Source organism: Myotis myotis, unplaced genomic scaffold, assembly GCF_014108235.1.
Source record: "Myotis myotis isolate mMyoMyo1 unplaced genomic scaffold, mMyoMyo1.p scaffold_m19_p_3, whole genome shotgun sequence".
NCBI classification, from domain to species: Eukaryota; Metazoa; Chordata; class Mammalia; order Chiroptera; family Vespertilionidae; genus Myotis; species Myotis myotis.
Window position 1 is genome coordinate 57587978 of NW_023416335.1, and position 20588 is coordinate 57608565.

Below are 20588 nucleotides of genomic sequence, written 5' to 3' on the forward strand. Positions count from 1 at the left end.
TTCAAGTTACTAAATCTGAAATAGAGCAATAAATTAAATGTAGATAGAGTAGCCATATTGTAGATGTCACTTATTGATATAAGAAATGAGGTTAAGCCCAGCCAGAGTGGCTCAGTGGTTGAGCATTGACCTATGAACCAGGAGGTCACGGTTCAATTCCCAGTCAGGGCATATTCCCAGTTTTCGGGCTTGATCCCCAGTGTGGAATGTGCAGGAGGCAGCCAATCAATGATTCTCTCTCATCATTGATGTTTCCATCTCTCTCTCCCTCTCTCTTTCTCTCTGAAATCAATAAGAAAATATTTTTTTAAAAAGGATGAGGTTAAATCTGGTAAAATGAAATATTAACCTCATCTCAGTCTTTTGTTGTTCTGGTTGAGCTGGCAGGGAGATACAGTGGAAAAAACTACACCCAGCTCAGTGGGTGGCCTCGCAATAGCCACCTGACCTCCACCGGACCACTGATCCTCTTTTGTGGAAGGACTACATGGGATGAGATTCTTTCTAGTACCTTTCAGCTCTAATGTTCTGATTTTTACATCTTATAAAGGAGTATTCCCTAAAAGTATGTTTCTCAAGTTAAATATTCCCACTGCAATTTTAAGATTGATATGAAAGGCAACAGTTTTATGAGTCTCCCTAGAGAGCCTCTCTGGTTAAGTACCAATAAAACAGTCAGCAGTCACATCAACTTAACACATGACTAGGCATTCCAAACTCATATAAATAATGTTCCCATGTATTACTTGGTTTTATCATTGTGGGGTGATGTGCTCCAGAGTTGAAGGCTGACAACTTTTTGAATATAGTATTTACCTCCTCATATATGGTATCAGAAATTACTGAGTTATTAAACAATTCTCAAACAATAAAAAATAAATTTTCCAATGATGTAACCCCACATTTCTTCTTGGAATACAAGAAAGAGATCAAATACCAGAATATATACCTAAAAATGGTAAGAATGTCCTTTCCACCACAAAACTGAATCCCCAATGCCTAGAACAGTACTAGGCACACAGGAGCTCAAGAAATGTTTGTTAAACTCATTCATTTGTCCATCCATTTATCTATTCATTTATTGAATCAAATCCCTACTGACACACATGCCCTAAAATACTGTCATTTGCCCAACCTTGATGGATAGAAGTAGAAGCAATTTTTGGTTATAAAATTGTGTCAAGCTGAATCTAGTGTTGTTTTGCAGTCCATAGCTTTGTTTTTAGTGTTATTTGGGAGTAGGTTTGCAGGGCTGGTGGAAAAACAGAGAGATAATACATTTTGTTGGAAGCAAACAAAATAGTCTGCCTAAAATAGTCTGTTCTGTGGGGAGCTGTATGTATTCTTGTCTGAATACTTGTTTACAAAAGATGCAGAATTTAGACTTAAAAATGACAACAAGAGAGAAAAGCAAGCAACAGCTCCTACTTGTGCTGTACATCCTCCTACTTGTGCTGTAGGAGAATGTACAAAGCAAAACAGTGGGGTTGGGCATGGCCAACAGTGGCCAGAGCTGTAGATACTACACAGTGGTATTTATGATCAAAGGACCCCAAAGCTAGGACATATGATGATGTTGGATTCTCTAAGCTGATTTGAACACCCAGCTAGGTCCAGAGGACAAGCCCATGGTGATTCCCTTGAAGGGGTGACATTCCCACTACTAGTTATTCCAAAGCTTCATAGTAGTTTCTACGGGAGGAATCAGCCCTAACATTTCCAGAGGGCACTAGAGGAAACAGAATCTGAACTTCAACAAAAAGAGAGGATTTTTATCTCACTTTAAAAGAAGGGGGGGGAAAGACATGTTCCAAGCTATGCTCATCAAAACAGTAAGCAGTACTGGCTGAATGGAACAGAGCAGTCAGAAACAGATGAATGCTTACATGGACAATCAAAGCGGGGGGGGGGGGGGGGGGGGCAGTTCTTAGCCACCTACTTCTCTCTCCACCCTCTCTTTCTCTGAGCTGGGCTTCATTTTCCTACAGATGTCTATTACCGTCTCACAGATGACTCCCCAATGTAGTACCCAGACACAATTTCTGAGTAAATACACTGACCACTCCTACATTTTCATTTGAATGCCCTCTGCCATGTCCAACCCACTGTGTTAAAGCCTCATCCCCATCTTGCACCCCCCCCCCCCGCCTCCGTCAGTGGTCTTTCCTGCTTCTGCTAGTGGCACAAGCTCAGAAGCTGACTCTTCTTGCTCCTTCACTCTAATCAACCCCCATCCTGTCATACTTCAAACACCTCTGGTGTTTCTCCTCATTTACATTTTCACTGTTCTCAGCAGTTGGCATCCTTATCCAAACACCCAGGAACTGCTACAATTTCCTAACGTCTCTCTAGCCCCCAAGCTGATTCTCATTCAATCCACTTTATATACTATTCAATACCCCAATCTTTCTAAATCTCTACTTTTAGCATTTTTACTTCCTGCTCTAAAGCTTTTGGTAATCATCCCACTACCTGTGAGATAGTGTTTAAACTCCCAGCCAGGATACTCAAGCTGGTCCCATCTTACCTGTCCATCCTGCTGACAAACTAGACTACAGGCTGCTGCCTTATGTTTCCCCTCCCCACCCACACACACAAAGTGTAGTCCTCAAGAGTGGCTACCTTACTGGCTTTACTCATTGCTTTACATCTAAGAGGATCTGTAAAATACGGGACCAGAACTTCGCGCCTCTGTGCCTTTGGATGTGCCAATCTTCCTGCACAGGTCTTCCGCTTCTCACGCAAATCCTACTCCGCTTTTAGATCCACACTCAAGCCTGACATCTTCCCCAATCCCTTTGTTAAACCCTCACTCCTGTGTGTGATCACTATTGTGTGCTTTCTATAGATCAAGTAACTTTATTTAAAAAATATTTGAAATACATGCTTTTACTTTAGTTTATGATCACTATTGTTTATTGCTTAAATCCTTGTAGCTCATAGTGTGGTCCTCACTGGCATGACCGGGAAGCTTGCTGGAAATACACACTCCCAGCCCTGCCCAGACCTGATGAATGTGAATCTCCATTTGAACCAGATCCCAAGGAGCCTTACGTGTACATTAATGTTTGTGAGGCACTTGTTCAAAGAATTCTAACTCTCAAAGTTTGGATAATCTCTCACCCACAGTTTCTAAAAATGACAAAATCCTCTGTATCTCCAGAACTTACATTATGCACAACCGACTTCATGGAACTCAGGTCTGACAGATACACATTAACATGTTAAAGAATTCCTTCATCCAATCTTGTTATCTTTCATTAGGATACACTTAGAGGCTGAGTTTTATAACGAAAAGAACACTGGGTTTGGGGTCATAATAAGGGTTCCCACTTGCACTAGGCATGTGACCTTGAGCAAACCACTGAGCCTTTCAGTTTCCATATCTATAAATTCAGGCAACCACCCTATCTTCTAACATGGTTGTAATATTACACAAGGCAGTAAGCAAACCATTCAAGTGTCATTTGCTTTCCACTCTCCTCCACTCCCACTCTCAAAAGCAGTATTTTTCCCTCCTTTTACATATTTAACAGCCTTAAAACAACTGTGTTCTGTTATTGCATCTAAAAACATTGTCCTTGTTTGTGTTCTTCCACTATGTTCCTATCTTGGGCTCCTATTAGTTTCATGTGTCTTTGGTTCTCTAAACAACACATCCATAATTTTAATACATTTCTCTTCCTTGTAATGAAAGGCAACCATTTCTGATGGTCTACATTTAGCCACTACCAGGAAATAATTTCCAATGACTTGGTAAGGGAAGACATGATCACTCCATTCATTGTAAGTCTTGGTAAAGAAATTCTTAAAGTGTTTCTGTGCTTGAGTCATTTCTTGGACTTTGCTTTTCTGAGTCACTATCAGATGTGCAATGAAAGAGGAGTTTCATCTTACTGGAATTAGACGATGCTATTTATTGTTACACTGGATGCTCTATGCTTACCACCTGTTTCAAACCCTCCAATGACTACACTGATTGCAGAACTTTGCACCATGTACTGAATTAATTTTTATTGTTTAATATACTATGTAACAACATGACTACAACTTATCTTTTTGCTTATAGTTTGGGCTTCAAACAAGATTTCAAAGTAGCATTAAGTCTTTGTATGGAATTTAATATACAATGACCTAAATTGTAACAAAAATAATAACCCATTTTGTATTTTTTGAATAAGTACTTATTCCCAGCCAACAACATTTTGAGGAGAGAATCATGGTTTAGTTTGATTTTAACAATATTAAGTAAAATAGAGAATCAAAAGCTGGGAAATAAGAAATTATTCCATATAAAATATATTTACCAGTTATATTTTTTATTATTAATCCTCACCTGAGGATATTTTTTCCACTGATTTTTTTTTAGGAAGAATAAAAGGGATAGGGAGAAACAGAGAAAGAGAAACATCAACATGAGAGAGACACATCAATTGGTTGCCTCCCGCACACACCCAGGGACTGAGCCTGCAACCGAGGTACATGCCCTTTGACAGGAATCAAACCCAACAGGCCAACACTCTAACCCCTGAGCCAAACTGGCTAGGACACCAGTTCTATTTTTAAAGACAGGTTCCACGCCAATGCTATATAGTGCAAAGTGTAGTGGTATGATTCTGGGCAATTTAGATTAGGAAGGTTTGCAATCTTCGTCATCTAACAGGAATGCTCCATTAGCATGGCAAATATAATTGAGCAGTTATAAATATCTGCACGACAGTCATAAAACCTATCAAGGCATATGTACACATTGCAATAAAGTCCAAATACTGTACTCTGTTATTTCTCAACTAGCCAGTGTTATAAGACCACACATGTAGCCTATTTCTATTCTGAGGCACACATGTGTTCATTTAACATTCCTAAAATTAGGAGGTCTCGGAATCACTGATCTTAGATTTGGAGGCATATTGTATGTTCATTTATAGTTACTTAGTTCACAAAGTAGGAAAAACATTTTAAAATCATAATGCAAAGATATTTGCTATGTATCAAATGCGGTAATATCAATTATAATCACATCCATTTTGGGTATAGCTGGCCTGATTTAAAAGCAACTCATGACAATTTCAGCTGCATCGCACTAGAAAGAATTTCAGTCAGTTTTTTTAAGGTTGCTTAAGTCTCTTTGACAATTCAGTGGAAGGAGTCCCAGTTTTGTAGGCTAAGCCCCACCCACCCAAAATAAAATCCTAGCTCTATTACTCACCCAAGATTATATAAGGCAAGTTACTCTTCTCTTTTCATTTCAAGTATCTGCAGCAAAATGGAACTAACATGGCTGGGCTGTTACTAAGGCAGAAATAAGTACTGTAAAACCCCTGACAGTGCCTGCCAGCACTTACATCCAGGTTGTCTAAACCTGATGGAACAGCAGTGACAGGAGTCCCTCCGACACACTCCGGCACCTAGTCCAGTGATTTTCCCACCTCGCTGCTAGTCATCACTCCAGCATTTCCTTAGAGTTGTGAACTAGAAATCATTACGATGCTCCTTGAAACATAAAACATTACAGCTCCAGAAAGCTTTTCATCTTCTCCACTGGGTGACAGGAGAGGAGAAGGTCTTATTTCTCTTCTACCCACCCAGGATTCAGGATCTATATCTGGTGAATATTAAATACCCAATGAATTTCACTGATAAGCCACAAGGTAAAAGGTCTACAGGTGCCCAGCCAGGGTAGCTCAGTGGTTGGGCGTCAACCCATGTATCAGGAGGTTGGGGTTTCATTCCCAGACAGGGCACATGCCCAGGTTGCAGGCTCAATCCCCAGTGGGGAGCGTGCAGGAGGCAGCCGATCAATGATTCTCTCTCATCATTGATGTTTCTATCTCTCTCCCTCTCCCTTCATCTCTCTGAAATCAATTTAAAAAAAATTTTTTTAAAGAAAAGGTCTTCAGGGGAGATGATTCAATACCCCTAAGTTAGCTTCACATGCCCACGCCCAACCCCACCGTCAGGACTGTGTTGCTTCTATCTGCCCTCGAAGCAGTCATTTCTGGTCCCAGCAGCCCAAGGTTTACATCAATTGATGTCAGTCTTTAATTAAACAGATTTTTTTCCTGCCTCTTTCTTGTAAGTAGAATGAAAGGAGAATGGAAATTCTGAGAAAACACACAGAGCTCTATTTCTTAGTAATCTGGGAAAGACATGCTCTGGACACCCATATTTAATTATCGTATTATTCCTATTTACCCTCCAAGTCGCAGAACAAAACCCCTTTGGTGAAATGAGTTCTTCACCAAAATAACCAAGGATCCAAGGTCTCTTCAGATTGGTGCCTAATACAAAATTGGTGCCTTACACAAATTTTCACATATGTTCTTTTTTAACGTGTGTGCTCTCTATTGGACAATATTTTGAAGGTGAATGCACACTACTAAACACAAAATAAAGCACGAGATAATAACTACCTGGCAGGGATTTTCCCTTTTCAATATTAAGCCAAAAGAAGTTCTAGTAACGTCAGCCAAAATGTTTACCCAGATACACTAACTGTCTTACTCCTTTCCTGACTCCAAAAGTGGAAGATTATTCCCATATCTCAGTAAATTGAAAAGAAAATAATGCAGAACAAAAGCTTTTCCAAAAAAATCTAGCAGCCATCATTACTATGATAATGTAATGGAATAGTGAAATGAGTCAACAGTGATATTTAATATTTATTTAGGGATTTTTCCCCCAAATTGCTCAAAGCCCAGAGCAAACCCTTGTTAAGTTGATAGTGGTTACTGTAAACAGAGCTTAATTCAAAGCAGCTGCTTCGCCCAGCTGACTGGATCCCCCCCTTTTTCCTTTTTTAACTTATGAAAAACTGGCTAACCTGAAGTTCATTCAAAGCATGTTTTTAATCTACTCCCTTTTAATGGAATTTTATAACACTATCACTTACATTTAAGAATAACATTAAAGCGGGTTATTTATATGGCAAATTTACTTTTTATGTGTCCCTAAAATTAATGGTCTTTCACTAACACTATTGGAACATGTTTTCATGGGCTTACTGTACATATTTTGTGTCTAAATCAATGGTACTAAGCGTTTCAGAAGAAAAAAAGTGATGACACAGCACCCCACCCATCCAGCTCAGTAGGGATACTCAGAAAGGTATGTCTCTGAGGATGGAGACTAAGTCCATCAGCAACCAATTCCACCTTGGATGCTACTCACCAAGACAGGAATTATACCAGGGCAATTACCCCCAAACAGAGCTACTTCATTAACCCAAAGTTTTAAAAATAAGCAGTAAATAGTGAGTAAACTTTTACATCGTCTATTTAACATCTGATAGGCTTACCTTTTTCAAAGGAAAAAAACATCAAATTTATAATGTAATATCAAATCACATTAACACAAGTATACTACCTAGTTTGACATTTTTTTCCTTGTAGACAAGAACAACTGGAAACAAAGAACAAGCAAGCCTTTGACCTCACAAACAGTGCCTATTGCTATTTATAACTTTTTAGTGCCCTGGGTAAAAACCACAGATGTTGATAGTATTATCTAAAAGACATTTTTATGTCATTTGTGTAGTAGTCTTTTGATGGACAAAATAGATGGGGACACCCAGAAGGGGCAGCTAAGTCTTCTGCCCAGAAACCATGGCGGCAATGCGCACTGGAGGTCAGTCAGGGCAGATTACGAACACTTATTCCAAAAAGAATAATTCATAAGCCCTGCAAAAGCCTTTTAGAGAAGAGTGTGTGCTCTTGCCTACCTGCAGGATATATATAGCCTCCTCATGACTGAAATGACAGGAGGAAAATGGGATAATAAAATATATACATTAAAAAACCGTGTGAAGTCTTAGATTTGGGTTTGTTGTAGACTGATTGGTTGTGGTTTCATGAAAGTGTTTTGGGGTTTTGTTTGTTGTTTTCTCTTTTTTAAGTATGGAAATAAACAACTTGTTAAAAGAAACAGATCCAAGTCACATTAAAATATTTATAATATGTCAGAAAATACACAACATGTTGAGGTCTCAAAAAAAACACACAACTGTATTAGTTCTACATACACATGGGCAAGAGCAAAGAACCTAAATGTCTATTCTCTGGTTTCCTGCTTTGCGAGGCTAACAAAATAGGTAAATTGCAAAAGGCTGACTAAACAGAAAAATGTCAGAAAAATGTATCTGTTTTAGTATCTGCTCCCAATTATATGGAGAGAAGTTTAAATGGCCTACAGTCCCCTAAAAAATAAAGAGCCTATAGTTCATCATCATAATTTAAGTAGCCAGAGGCCAGATCCTTTTCTTACATGTTCTTCTACAGGGAATACATCTTTATAAGGTCAAGAAGAGAAAGCCAAATTATGAAAATGATCAGAATGATAATTCAAATCATTTATTGAGCACTACTATATGTCTAGTGCCTATGCACTTCACATACCTGTCCTTGTGTAGTCATTACAACATCCGTGTGAGGCAGGGCTATACCCCGGAAGGTATTATTTGCAAGCTCCAAGAGAGCAGCAACTACAGCTTTGTTCACTGAGAAGCAAAGTGATCACAGGGAGGAAAATAACCTTTCTTAGCCTTTCAGCCACCACGTGACTGAACGGGATGGGAGTTGTAAACCCATGTTCCCGGACACCTACAACCCCTGCTCTCATCCAAGATGCTTATCTGTTTATGGCAACTGATGCACATCAACTAAACTCCAGCCAAACTCCTTGTTCCATCCTGGGGAGTAGACAAATAGTTCAAACGAATGCTTAAGAAATCTGCTCAGTTATATTCTTTTTTTTTTTTTTTTAATCCTCACCTGAGGATATGCTTGTTGATTTTAGATTAGGGGGAGGGGGAGAAAGAGAGAGACAAGCATCAATGTGAGAGAAAAATATCCATCAGTTGCCTCCCGCATGTGCCCAGGCCAGGGATAGAACCTGCAACCTAGGTATGTGCCTGACCTGGAATCAAAGTTGCAACCTTTTTCGGTGTAGAGGATGATGCTCCAACCAACTGAGCCACAATGACTAGGGCACTTAAAATAGTTCTTATCATGACAAAGTCAAAGGTAAGTTGTGGCTTTTTTGGAGGGAGGGGGGAGGGGGCGGGGCTTTGATGTTTAATGCTAGGCTAAGGTAAGAGGTACCAAGGCAGGTATCTTGACTTTGGAAGGAACTTCTGTAAACTTGGAAGGCTTACTGTAAACTTGTGGGTAAATTTCATTAAATTTTAATGTTTCCTCATTAAGAAGCCACCTCTATTATAAGTTCCTGCTATTAAAATTTTCTATTCCTTGTCCTTGAGTTTCTACATGATACTTCAACTACCTATATAACCATTATATTTTTCCACCCAAAAGTCTTAAACATGAATGTAGATTAATTTCACAAAATGAAAAGTGATTGGTGATGATATGAAAACATTAAAATGTTTCTAGCCCTAGCCAGTGTGGCTCAGCTGGTTGGAGCATTCTCCTATACAGCAAAAAGTGGCAAGTTTGATGCCAGTCAGAGTGTGTGTGGGAGGCAATGGGTCAATGTTTCTCTCTCTCTCTCTCTCTCTCTCTCTCTCTCTCTCTCTCTCTCGTGCTCACTCACGTGCTCTCTCTTCCTCTCTCTAAAAATCAATTTTAAAAAAGAATCAAATGTTTCTAAAACACTCTTAGTATTTATCATTTGCATATCAACATAAAGATTAAAATGTGCACCATTTGAGAAGGGCATGGTCCAAAGTTCCAATTTTATTTATTACTCACACATTGAGAGGAGACACACATTCTTTTAGATTGTGTAAATTTTAGATTATGTTGCAGTCTGCCCGCCCTATCATTATTCTGAAATGATAAGGGAAAGGCAACCAAAACCAAAAGTTCAATGACTGCTTTGCCAGATCCGCTTTGCAATTATGAAAGATGAGAATAGAAAGAGGAAGGCTTGGCAAGGAAAAATCAGTGCTCATGTTCAAAGCCTATTCTAAAACCTCAGGAAATCTTTGTAATGAAAATATAATTTTCAAATACACATTTAACACTTAAAGTGTCAGAGACTAAGGAGATAAAGGGAATGATGTACTGTCCTTGTTCTTGGCTAGTTTCAAGCCTAGGGAAGAATTAGATGTAGGTGAACACAGTGAGTGCTCCAAAGTCCGGAGGAGAAACCAATGTCACTTTCAATGGAAAGTGCTCCCTGATTAAAAAGTTGAAATGCTTGTTCAACTCCATATTCCCAGAGAACCTGTGCATTTATCTTAACACAATGTATTCTAACTGTGAATTTATGGGGACATTTCCTCAGTTATAATGGAAAGCTCACCAAAGGCAGGATCCCATCTCATGTATGTCTGTGTAAGTATATGCCACAGAGAAGACGCTGAATCAATGCTCACACGACAAACAAGTGAACGATTTCTCTGAAACCCAAATCTCCCCTTCCTGCATTAAGTGCCATTTACTACTCTGTGGCTCTGGAAATAGATGTGAGGACACATACCTCACACGTATATCCTCACACAATCAACTACATCAGACCAGAATACAGCATGACACTCAGAAAAACAATGCTTAGCACCTCTAGTCACTGGTGAAGCTGTCATTTTCGAAAATGACTGACTGGATTACAGATATTATAGTGCACGTTATTATTAAAACTTTGAGTAATTCAACATAGGCAGCCCTTTAGGTGATGACTAGAAAGACAAGAATCCCTACAGGAAATCTGAAAAACAGAAGACTCTCTTCACAACAAAAACATCTCTCTGTTCGGTTTAACCCTTTTTAAAAGGCGTTGCTATAAAACAAATGCTATCTGGTCAGGAAAAGCAAATCCTAAATTCTCCCATGACCTGACTCATAACTCTAAATCAGATGAGCCCCCAGGTGAGACCCTTTGGAGCTATAAGCACAAGTCGGGTTCCTTGTGAAGGTAAAGACCCTGCCCAGAAAGTCCATAACGTGGAGAAAGTAGAGAGCTGAAGGAGAGCTGGTATCCAGAAACTTGTTTATCTGTCCATGAAACAAATTAAGAACTAGAAATGGAGAGAAACAAATACCAGATAAAACTTTATTCTACAGTCTGTCCCAGCAACAGGCCTGCCTCACTCCCACAACCTTTCTCTGAATCTAAGCTGACTCTTAGATATTCCAACTTTGCAATTGAAGAACATTTGAAAACATGGCTTTCCCTTTGCACTGCTGGCGTTAAACAGAGACTTTGGCAACCCAAAAGAGTTAACATTCCCCTTTCAGCACCTACCTAACACCAGGCCTGGGTGGGATAGAGATGTGTGTGGTGCAGCAAACTTCCTTTCTGTTTTACTCTCTCCCAATTGCTTGGGAGGAAGGGCACGTCCTAAAATAGTAACATGAATTGACAGGTGGAAGCTCCCATGCTCAAGTTACAGATCTAAGTTTGGATACTATGAAGTTTACTTTAAAAAAAAAAAAGATTAAGATGTGGAGCAGCTCCTTTGAAAGACATGAAAGAAATGTAAAACCAGGTTTAAGTCAGAAAAAAGTAGAAATTACATCAAAGTAGCTGCATTTTTACCTACAAGAATAAAAATCTTAATCGATACACATAAACACATTAATATCTCAAGCCCAATTTGGCAGACTGCTAACAGTGTGCCATCTGGGAACCCAATTCCTAAGAAATAACCTTACAGTATTGCCTTAAAATCAAGCACCTTTTTGAAGCTTTAGAGAACAGTTAAATCCTTAAAATATAATTTTGAGCCTCCCTTATTTTCACGAAGGCAATATGTTAACACTAGTTTTGTTTCCAATTACTATTCCTTTGGCAACCAGCATGTGTAAAAATAAAAAATAAATAAAAAGATTTTTCATTTGATAAATAGACCCTCCATTTGATAAATAGATCTTTTTAAAAAACTCAGTCAATACCAACATTTAAAGTTACATTTTAAACCTAATATTAATACCCTAAATAATGAAAGAGTGTACTAGAAAAGAATTTTTCTTTGCATGACTGAAATATTGTGTTCAAAAACACTGCCATCCTGTAACTGCATCATGAACAGAATGTATCTAAGAAGTGCTAAAAACTGGATTGGAATGATAAGTAGACAGAAAAAAAAAAAACATGTTGAAAATATGTCAAATTCTCAGCTTAAAATTTTCAATATAATTGTTTAGAGCAATGGTTTAAATACAGGACTTAGTTTATGAGTCAAGCTCCTGTACATAAAATCAAAACCTTTAATGTTCAGACATATGTAATACTTTCAACATTAAAGAATTTTTAAAAAATTTAATGTTCAACACTACCTTCCTGCCAACTTCCTCCCTCCAATACAGGACGTCTGGACGACTCTGTTGGGTTGCTTTTATAACGTGCAATTGCCGTGTGCCTCTTCATGGCCAGCAGCACCACAGAGACCATGACATGGCCATCGGAGCTGTCCAGTGTCTGTGCCTGCCACTGGGGTCACCATGTTTGCTCTCATGAGGCCTTCTATAGAGAGTGTGCAGGCACAGCGAAGTGGGAGTCACACCACCTCTTCTCTGTGGGTTGTGTTTGCTTCTGAGTTCAGTGTGGTTTATAATAATGATGCAGCTATTCATTCATACAGAAGGTAAATGTCATGGCCTCAGTAACCATCTGGATGTAAACATCTCAAAAAACCACTAGGAAAAGTTTAACTTCAATGTACCATTCATGGAGATGGAGTCACAAATTTATGTATTAGCCTTTTTGGGAAGAAAAGTAGTAAAGATGGATTCTACCCATTAAAGTCAGGGATGTCAAAATTAAAAGTACCAACTGACTTTTGAATACATGAATCCCAAAGTAAATGCAATAATTCAAACATATTTGGAAAAATTTAAACTACATCTTGCAAGAAGTAAAATAATCCATTTAGAAAGTTAGATCCCATGTTACTATGCATATTTAAAGAAAATTATGTCACGTATTAATATGTATACTTACAGAAAAATGAAGAATACTCTAGTTTGATTTGACTGGTACAACATTGTTATTGCAAATTAAATTGTAAATCTCAAATTGTTGGAAAGTTAGGGTTTATGGTTAGGGTCTGGATTATCGACATTACTCACTAGCAAAGGATCTTTAAATTGATTGCTCCTGCTACTCATTCTCACCACACACAACTCTCCTAGGCTCCATATGCCACTATGTTTTTAACACTCCTGTCCATTAACAAAAAACGCCTCCCATGTGCCAATGTGGAGAGTATAAACTGCTCTTTCCTCTCAGTATGTCACACAATATGTATCTTAGATGATACTTGCAGCAAGGTCAACGGCAGGTCTATGAACTGTTAATGCAGTCTTAGACATTGAGTTTTTATAGAGCATTTAAAATAATCAAATATTTTGCCACATCTTTGCTAATTTTAATGTATACAGATGAGCAAACTAATGCCAAAGTACTCACATAACTGCACGCAAATTATAGTAATCCTTCCATTTTAGATGAACATACTAGCACAGAAATATATAAATTATTATATGTTAATAAATAAAAAGTTACATTTTAGGAAGACTGTCGATCAGTATCCTTCCTGCGCACATGATTATCTTGCTGGCAGACTAGAAATAAGTAAGGAACTCCAAGTCTAAGTCAGGGTTTGTCAACCTTAGCGCCACTGATATTTGGGACCAGAAATTTTGTTATGGGGACTGCTCTGTTCACTAAAGAACATTTAGTAGCATTCCTGACACACTAAATGCCAGTAGCGCGCGCACGCACGCACACACACACACACACACACACACCTCCCCCCGGAGCTACATCAACCCTAAGTATCTCCAGGTCTTGCCAAGTATCCCATGGGGGACAAAGCTGCCCTGAGCTGAGAACCATCAGTCTAACCAACTCCAAGTCCTTTAATCTATAATAAGACTAGGGCAGGATTTGACCAACTGGAGACCCCACATTACATAAGAACAAAAACTAAAAAGAAATGCATTACTATTTAGTTAAGCAATCATTTGCTTTCCTTTAAACCTGCTTCCTGTTTGTAAGAATGCTATCTCAGGGCATAAGATCTGTGGCCAACATTGTTTAATAAGCCAAATGCCAGCGTTTCCTAACCCCCTGATTCCATCTCAGCAGACCCAGGGTGGACGCCGGTGCCGCGCCAGTCCCAACAAGATGGAGTGGTCAGGGGAACTGTTCTCCCTCAGGGGATCTGGCCCGTACTCCTCAGGCACACCTTCATTTTATGGCCTTGTGGTTTCAACTGAAACAAGTTGTTCTGCATACTTCCTACTACAGCTGTAACTGTGACCTCTGGTTTCAGTTTGTCAGTAACTTCACTGATACCTGGGCCCAGATATGATTTTTCCCAAACACTTTAGACCCAACATTCCACAAGGCTCCAGGGCAAGATTTGCTCAGAGCACCCTTGGAACTAGGAGCCAACAAACAAGTTTTGCCTCGTCCCCAGCCTACTCAAACATCGGCTATCCAGTTTCAAAACAGTATGATTTTAAGGGGAAAAGACATTCAACAGCGACAGCTTAAAAAGAATTTCCAAGTCAAAAATCTCTTTGCCCATCAGATAGGTCTTATGAGAGAATGACGATTAGGAAAAATAAAACAAGTTTTTCCAATGTTATTGTTCAAGGAAATTAAACATGACCCCACATACTGCAGAAGTAAAAATACCACACTGACACTGAAACTTAGGATCAATCAACTACTTCAATGAGTCAGAATTAATCAGAAATGCAGACCATTGCATCCCTGCCATGCACATATCATTGCTCTGTAGCTTAGAAATGCGTATTCAACAGAACTCAAAGCATATAGGTTCAAATGGCTTGTTCATTTAAAAATATTTACTGTTAGGCTCTGAAGAGATTAATCCTACCTGGGATTTTAGGTTATACTTCTAAAAGATATGTATATATAGGGTTACTTTTCTTTAGAAAAAAATGTCCACATTTAAGATTTTACAGTCAATTTTTTAATAATTATTGAAGCTACTACAACAGGGATATTAACCACATAAACTAAATCTTTGCTTGAAATCATAGAAACTAACTTTTTTCCATTTCTATTATTTCTATAGATAAATACTTTATTCTATTTTTCTTCCTTGGGAAAAAAATGTTTATTAGGTTTAAGAGCCATACTATAAAGAGGTGGTCATCATTACAAAATTAAATCATTTTCCTGTCACATTTATCTGATAATAGGAGTTTATTCTGATTCACTGAAAGCAGATTTATAGGGAAAGAAATCTCACAAGAAGCTCAAAACCAGATTTCCCAAAATCATATGAACACCATTTTCCACCTAAAACCCAACAGCATCACCTGCACACGTTTTCACCGCCCCTCACTTTCACTTTCTCATCCATACTATTAAAACAGTTCATTTTTTAGAAACCAGCCACAATTAACAAGGTAAGCTTTGCTTGCTGGTCCTAAGCGCCTCTGCTTTATCACTGTCCCTCTCTCATTTTTATGTTATCAGTTAGGTCTCGATTCCAAACATATAAAAACTATCTTTAAATAAGTATTTTTACTCTGCAAGTTCTTACATAACTTTTAAATTAGCTTTATAAGTATAACAAGCAGTGTCACCATTAGCAACTGAACACCACCAGGCTGGACAAGCATTCAAATATAAACTGCCATTTCGGTTAGCAGAGAGATTTAAAATAAGACCATGGCTTGTTATCGATTACAGAGAGCTTCCTAGTCTCAGTCCCCACGCTATTTTTTTAAGTAGCCTATTTTGGAAAGAGAACAGAGGAAGACAGAGAGAGAAACGATCTTTCAGTAACCAGGAACTCTCGGGAATCCTTTTCACTTAAGCCACAAAGCCCTAAGTTTAAAAAAATATATAAGCAGCCGGTGAAACTTACTTGACAGTGACTCGATTTGATAAATCCTGTAGATCCCCAGGATGGAAAAGCTGGGCTTCTTTCAATCCAATCTGTTCACAAGCTTTCAAAAAAACGTTTATATTATCCTGTGGAAAAAAAGTGGAAAGTGATTGCTTAGCCCAGAGCTCCGTCTCAGACAAAGGTTACAAAATTTTTATGATACAACTTCCAAGCTTCAAAGTCCAATGACAGCCAGCAAAAAAAGGAGACTGCAAGACCGATGAATACATGTATTAAAAAAAAAATACACGGGCATGTATAGCCTTTCAGTCCTCCAGAGCAGAAAAGGTGGTGCTATCACCGGCATACGCCGTTTCTGTGATCTTTGTGACTGGCACGTTAAACATTACCTGGTACAGGACAAGTGCCTAGCCACTGAGCAGTAATCTACACTTTGATGTCAGCTCTGCTCTGCAAACAAACGCCCTCTTCCCAGCTTTGCACGACAAGCCTCACCTCTCCTCTTTAAAAATAACTCCAGCTACTGACATTCACCCACCCAGAAACTGTTGGCAGGGAGGAAATAAGAGGAGGAACATTCTGTTTCTATGATTACAAATTACAGAAAGACTGTGGAATACCACACCTGGAATCTGGGTTTGGTTGCTGAGCCGGCTCTTGACAGACAGGGAAACCATACTATAGGACCCAGGAGAAGCCTAGCTTTCATTGGCTAAGTCACATAGTTTGGGTGTGGCACATTACTCAACGCCCTGCAACCTGCCTCAGGAACTGCCTCCAAAAAAATAAAAATCTAGGTTGTCCTCATGTCTAATTTCAAAGCCCAAACCATCCATTTACAAGCGAATGCTTTCCATTTACATGAACTGCTACACAGACACTGACTACATACAGTATATTCTATGCTACAGTCGGCTGCATTTCAGAGACACATATTTGGTGAGCAGAATTAGCATGAGCTTTCGTCCACCTCTACTCTTCCTAAGAAAACCCTTTACGGGGTTGAACTTGTGATGATCCCATGTGAACTCTTGACCTTCACTTTGTTAGGGTTCTCAGGCAAGAGAACAGCCTCCTCGCTTGCCAACACGTCTGTCCACTTACACGTGCTGGCAACTCCATGTCTACGGTGTGAGCCTCAGAGCCTCCCTGAAGCCTCACCTCCTTCCCTAACAGCCGGCCAAGACAAGTAGGGACAGAAGACAAGCTGCACTTGAAGAAAGGCCACTGCTCCTTTCCCATGGTAAGAAGCTCATTCTCAGAGGGGAAAAAGGCAGGATGTTATGGCAAAGTGGGAGGGAATGATAAAGAGAGAAAGATGAAGGAACTAAATTTAATGGTTTGCATTCGTCAAGAGTGAGGGGATTTAGGGAAAAGGCAAGGAAATATATAGCAAGAGAAGAGCAATACTGGTTGCTAGGAAACTCAGGCACATTTTTTTTAAAAAGCTTTGTAAAGTCTTTATTCTAGTGTACTATCAATAAAAGGCAGTGTGAGCTAACCAGGGGAAAGCTCAAATCCATGATTCATTTTAAATAAGAGGTCAAAGATTAAAGGAATGTATAAGTCAAAAGTTAAATAGCTCAATTAAAGGTATTTTATATGATCCTATGTGGGGGGAAAAAAGGGAAATAACGTTTTGGCAAAATTACAGGGGGAGCAAAAGTGGCCATTTTGTTGGTAAGCTCACATAATTTCTAGAAATCATACTATTTGTATACCAAATGATTCAAATTCATGGTTCTACGACTGACCCTCAGACAAGCAGACAAGAGTAAGTGGTTTGGTATACCAGTACCCCAAATCCTATGTGATGCAAATCTCATACCCAACAAGGAAAAATAATCCATAAGAAGTCTTCCCACAAATTCAATTTGGTTCTGAAAATTTTAAATGTTATATAACATTAAAACAAAGTTAAATTAAAAGTAAACTTATGTAACTGACAGCCAAAATTATTCTTCACATATTTTATAGACATATAATCACATTCATTCAGTTGACAAATATGTACAGGCTGATAAATGTGTACATGCCTCAAAACCCATCCAAAGTATTAGGAAGGAACCACTTAAAATATAACATGACAACACTTGATTGGAGACAAAGAAAAAATACAATTAATAGGAATAAATTCTAATTTTAAATAAAGCCTGTACAGTAAAAAGCAGAATCTTTTAAACAATTTGATGATGCTCAGGTATAAAACAGACAAAGTTCATAAACAAAGTCACCCATGTCCTAGGCAGCAGGAACAGGTTGGACTGGAATCAGAATTGTAACCTAAATCATGATTACTGGACTAGAGCCCATTGGTAATTTATTTTATGCGATTTCAGAGAGTTGCCTAAGGGGAGATACAAAATTATAACATTTTCATGTCTGATGAAACATCAAGAAACCACACCCAGCTAAACGTATTAAAAGGGAAGCATGTAGTCCTCATCTAATGGAATCATTTTTACTTGGAACTCACAAAGACAAAGTAAAAACAAAGGACAAACCTGAAACAAATCTTATCTCACTGAACAGGTAGCCAGGACTCCAAGTTAGCTCTGTCAGCAACCAACTATGCGGCTTCGGAAATATTAACCTTTCTAGCCCCATTTTCCACATCTGTGATTAGTTTGTGGATCTGTAAGCCGTTACCAAGAGCACACGCTTGTGTCTGCAAGGGCAGGGAAGCCCAGCCGCTCCTAGCCCAGCCCTCCACACAAAAAAACATTTGTGTTTCATAGCCCAGCTTACATAAAATACTTCATGTCAAAAGCCTGCTCTAAACATCGGTAATTCCTACACCTTGAGGACCAAAGGTGGCTTCTTAAAAATAAGCCCCCCAAAAAGCTGATCCCTGAAGATCTGATATAGCTCCTTTTAGGTTTAAGTTCTTCTATGACTATGTATAAAAACAAACACTACATAAATAGCAGGATGGCTGAAGATTTTCATATTCTCTCAAATCCCCTCTCCACCCTTTGGCCTTGAATCAATTATGAGGGCAGTCATGAACAGGTGTGGGGTGGAGGGCAGAAGGGTAAATTAGAGAGAGATTAATGAGTCAGGAACAGTACTTGCTATAACAACTGAGGCAAGAGGAGGAAGCCACAGAAATTTACAGATTCCCAGAGTCATATTAGTCTGCTGTAGTACCTCTACAGATTATCTACTGCTGCAGAGCAAGTTGTCGGAAAACTCAGCAGCTTAAAACAATAAACATTATGATTGCACACAGTTTCTGAAGGTCAGGAATTTGGGAGCGGCCTAAACTTGATGGCTGTGGCTTGAGGGTCTGTTGGGTTGTGGACAGATGTCAGGTGGGGCTGCAGTCATCTGAAAGCTGACTGGAGGCTTGAAGAAGCTGCTCCTAAGGTGGCTGCCTCAGACAGCTGGCAAATCAGGGCTGGTTGTTGGCAGGAAGCCTCGGTTCTTTGTGGAAATGGAGATCTCCACAGGGCTGCTTGATAGAGTGAACCATCCAAGAGAAAACAAGATAGAAGCTGCAATGTCTCCTACCTAGCTTTCAAAGTCACACTCCATCACTGCCTCATGTCCTGCTGGTTACACAGGTCAGCCTTATTCATTGGAGGGAGGACTAAGCATATAAATAGAAAGGGGTGAGAATTATTGGGGACCATCTTAGGGACTAGAGACCATAGTTCACTTTCTGGCTCCAATGATTCATGTCCTCACTAACCCTACCCAAGGTGCAGAAAACTCTCATCCCTTTATAAGGTGAGCTCACAACCTGGAATTGCATCATCTAAATCAGATCCAGGTACTCATGCGGTGCCTCAGGTATAGTTCCTTAAGTATAGCCCTTGAGCACAGTTCCTCTCAAATTAAATGCCAGTGAACTAATAGAACAAGTTACCTAACCTGCCCCCCACTCCCAACAGGTATAGGGTAACTCCAGTTCCAAGTGTGGAGAAATGAATGCCACTCAAATTCTGAAATCCTGCAAAGCATAGATTAGTGGGGTGAGCCACTCATTAGAATTCCAGGCCAGGAAATACTTCTTCATGCTTTTTTGCTTTACCCTCTGAACACTTGGTTCACCTTGAATATCATTTTTCCATTTCTTTGAAAAGCAGCTTCTGTTTGCATCAGTGTTAGCTTTCTCAGTCGGCTTCCTCCCCATTAAAATTTGGGGAACTATAAGTCTCTTAGTTTCACAGTCCTCTCTCCCTTTCAGTTGAAGTTTGGGTGTTTCTGAAAATACAATTCTCTCAAAAATATCCTGTCTTCTGTGAATGGTATTGAACTTCATTGGATACACCAAAAAGCCACACCCACAAATCCCTTCAAAAGAACACCTTTTCTATCTCGGTCTGCAGAGATGACTGAGGGACACCACCCTTAAGCTTCTTAGAAGTCCCACTGCTGGTCTAGATAAATTTGTAAGGCAACACTTTGAATCTTTCTAAGATCTTAAAAGAACTTTATAGCCACACCTTCAGCTTCAGCTTTAATTTAAATCTTTATTGTTGAAAGTATTACATATGTCCCCTTTTTTCTCCCATTGACCCCTTATTGCCCTCGCCCACACCCTACCCGAGGCCTCCACCACCCTATTGTCTGTGCCCATGGGTTTATGCATATATGCATACAAGTTCTTTGGTTGATCTCTTCCCACCCACCCATCCCTGCCTTCCCTCTGAGATTCCACATCAGCTTCATCTTTAGACCTTATTTTCCAGGCAGAGCTCTGAATTTGATCTTTGCCAGAAAGCCATGTCTCAGTTCTAGCATCAACTGACCAAGGAGGCTGATAATTCTCAAAACCAGCAACTCCTAT

General features: G+C 39.3%; 1 protein-coding gene across 16 annotated transcripts in view; it reads right to left on the reverse strand.

Annotated features, from left to right (window-relative positions):
* Positions 1-20588, reverse strand: part of LMO7 (LIM domain 7) — a 211847-nt gene that overhangs the window by 80181 nt on the left and 111078 nt on the right. For 14 of the 16 annotated variants that reach the window (XM_036300672.1, XM_036300670.1, XM_036300667.1 and 11 more), the window contains exon 4: positions 15812-15918. In XM_036300672.1, coding sequence (XP_036156565.1) covers positions 15812-15918 — 107 coding nt within the window. Of the gene's footprint in view, positions 1-15811; positions 15919-16418; positions 16518-20588 lie in introns of those variants that run through there. The other 2 variants (XM_036300680.1, XM_036300674.1) reach the window with 1 other exon arrangement.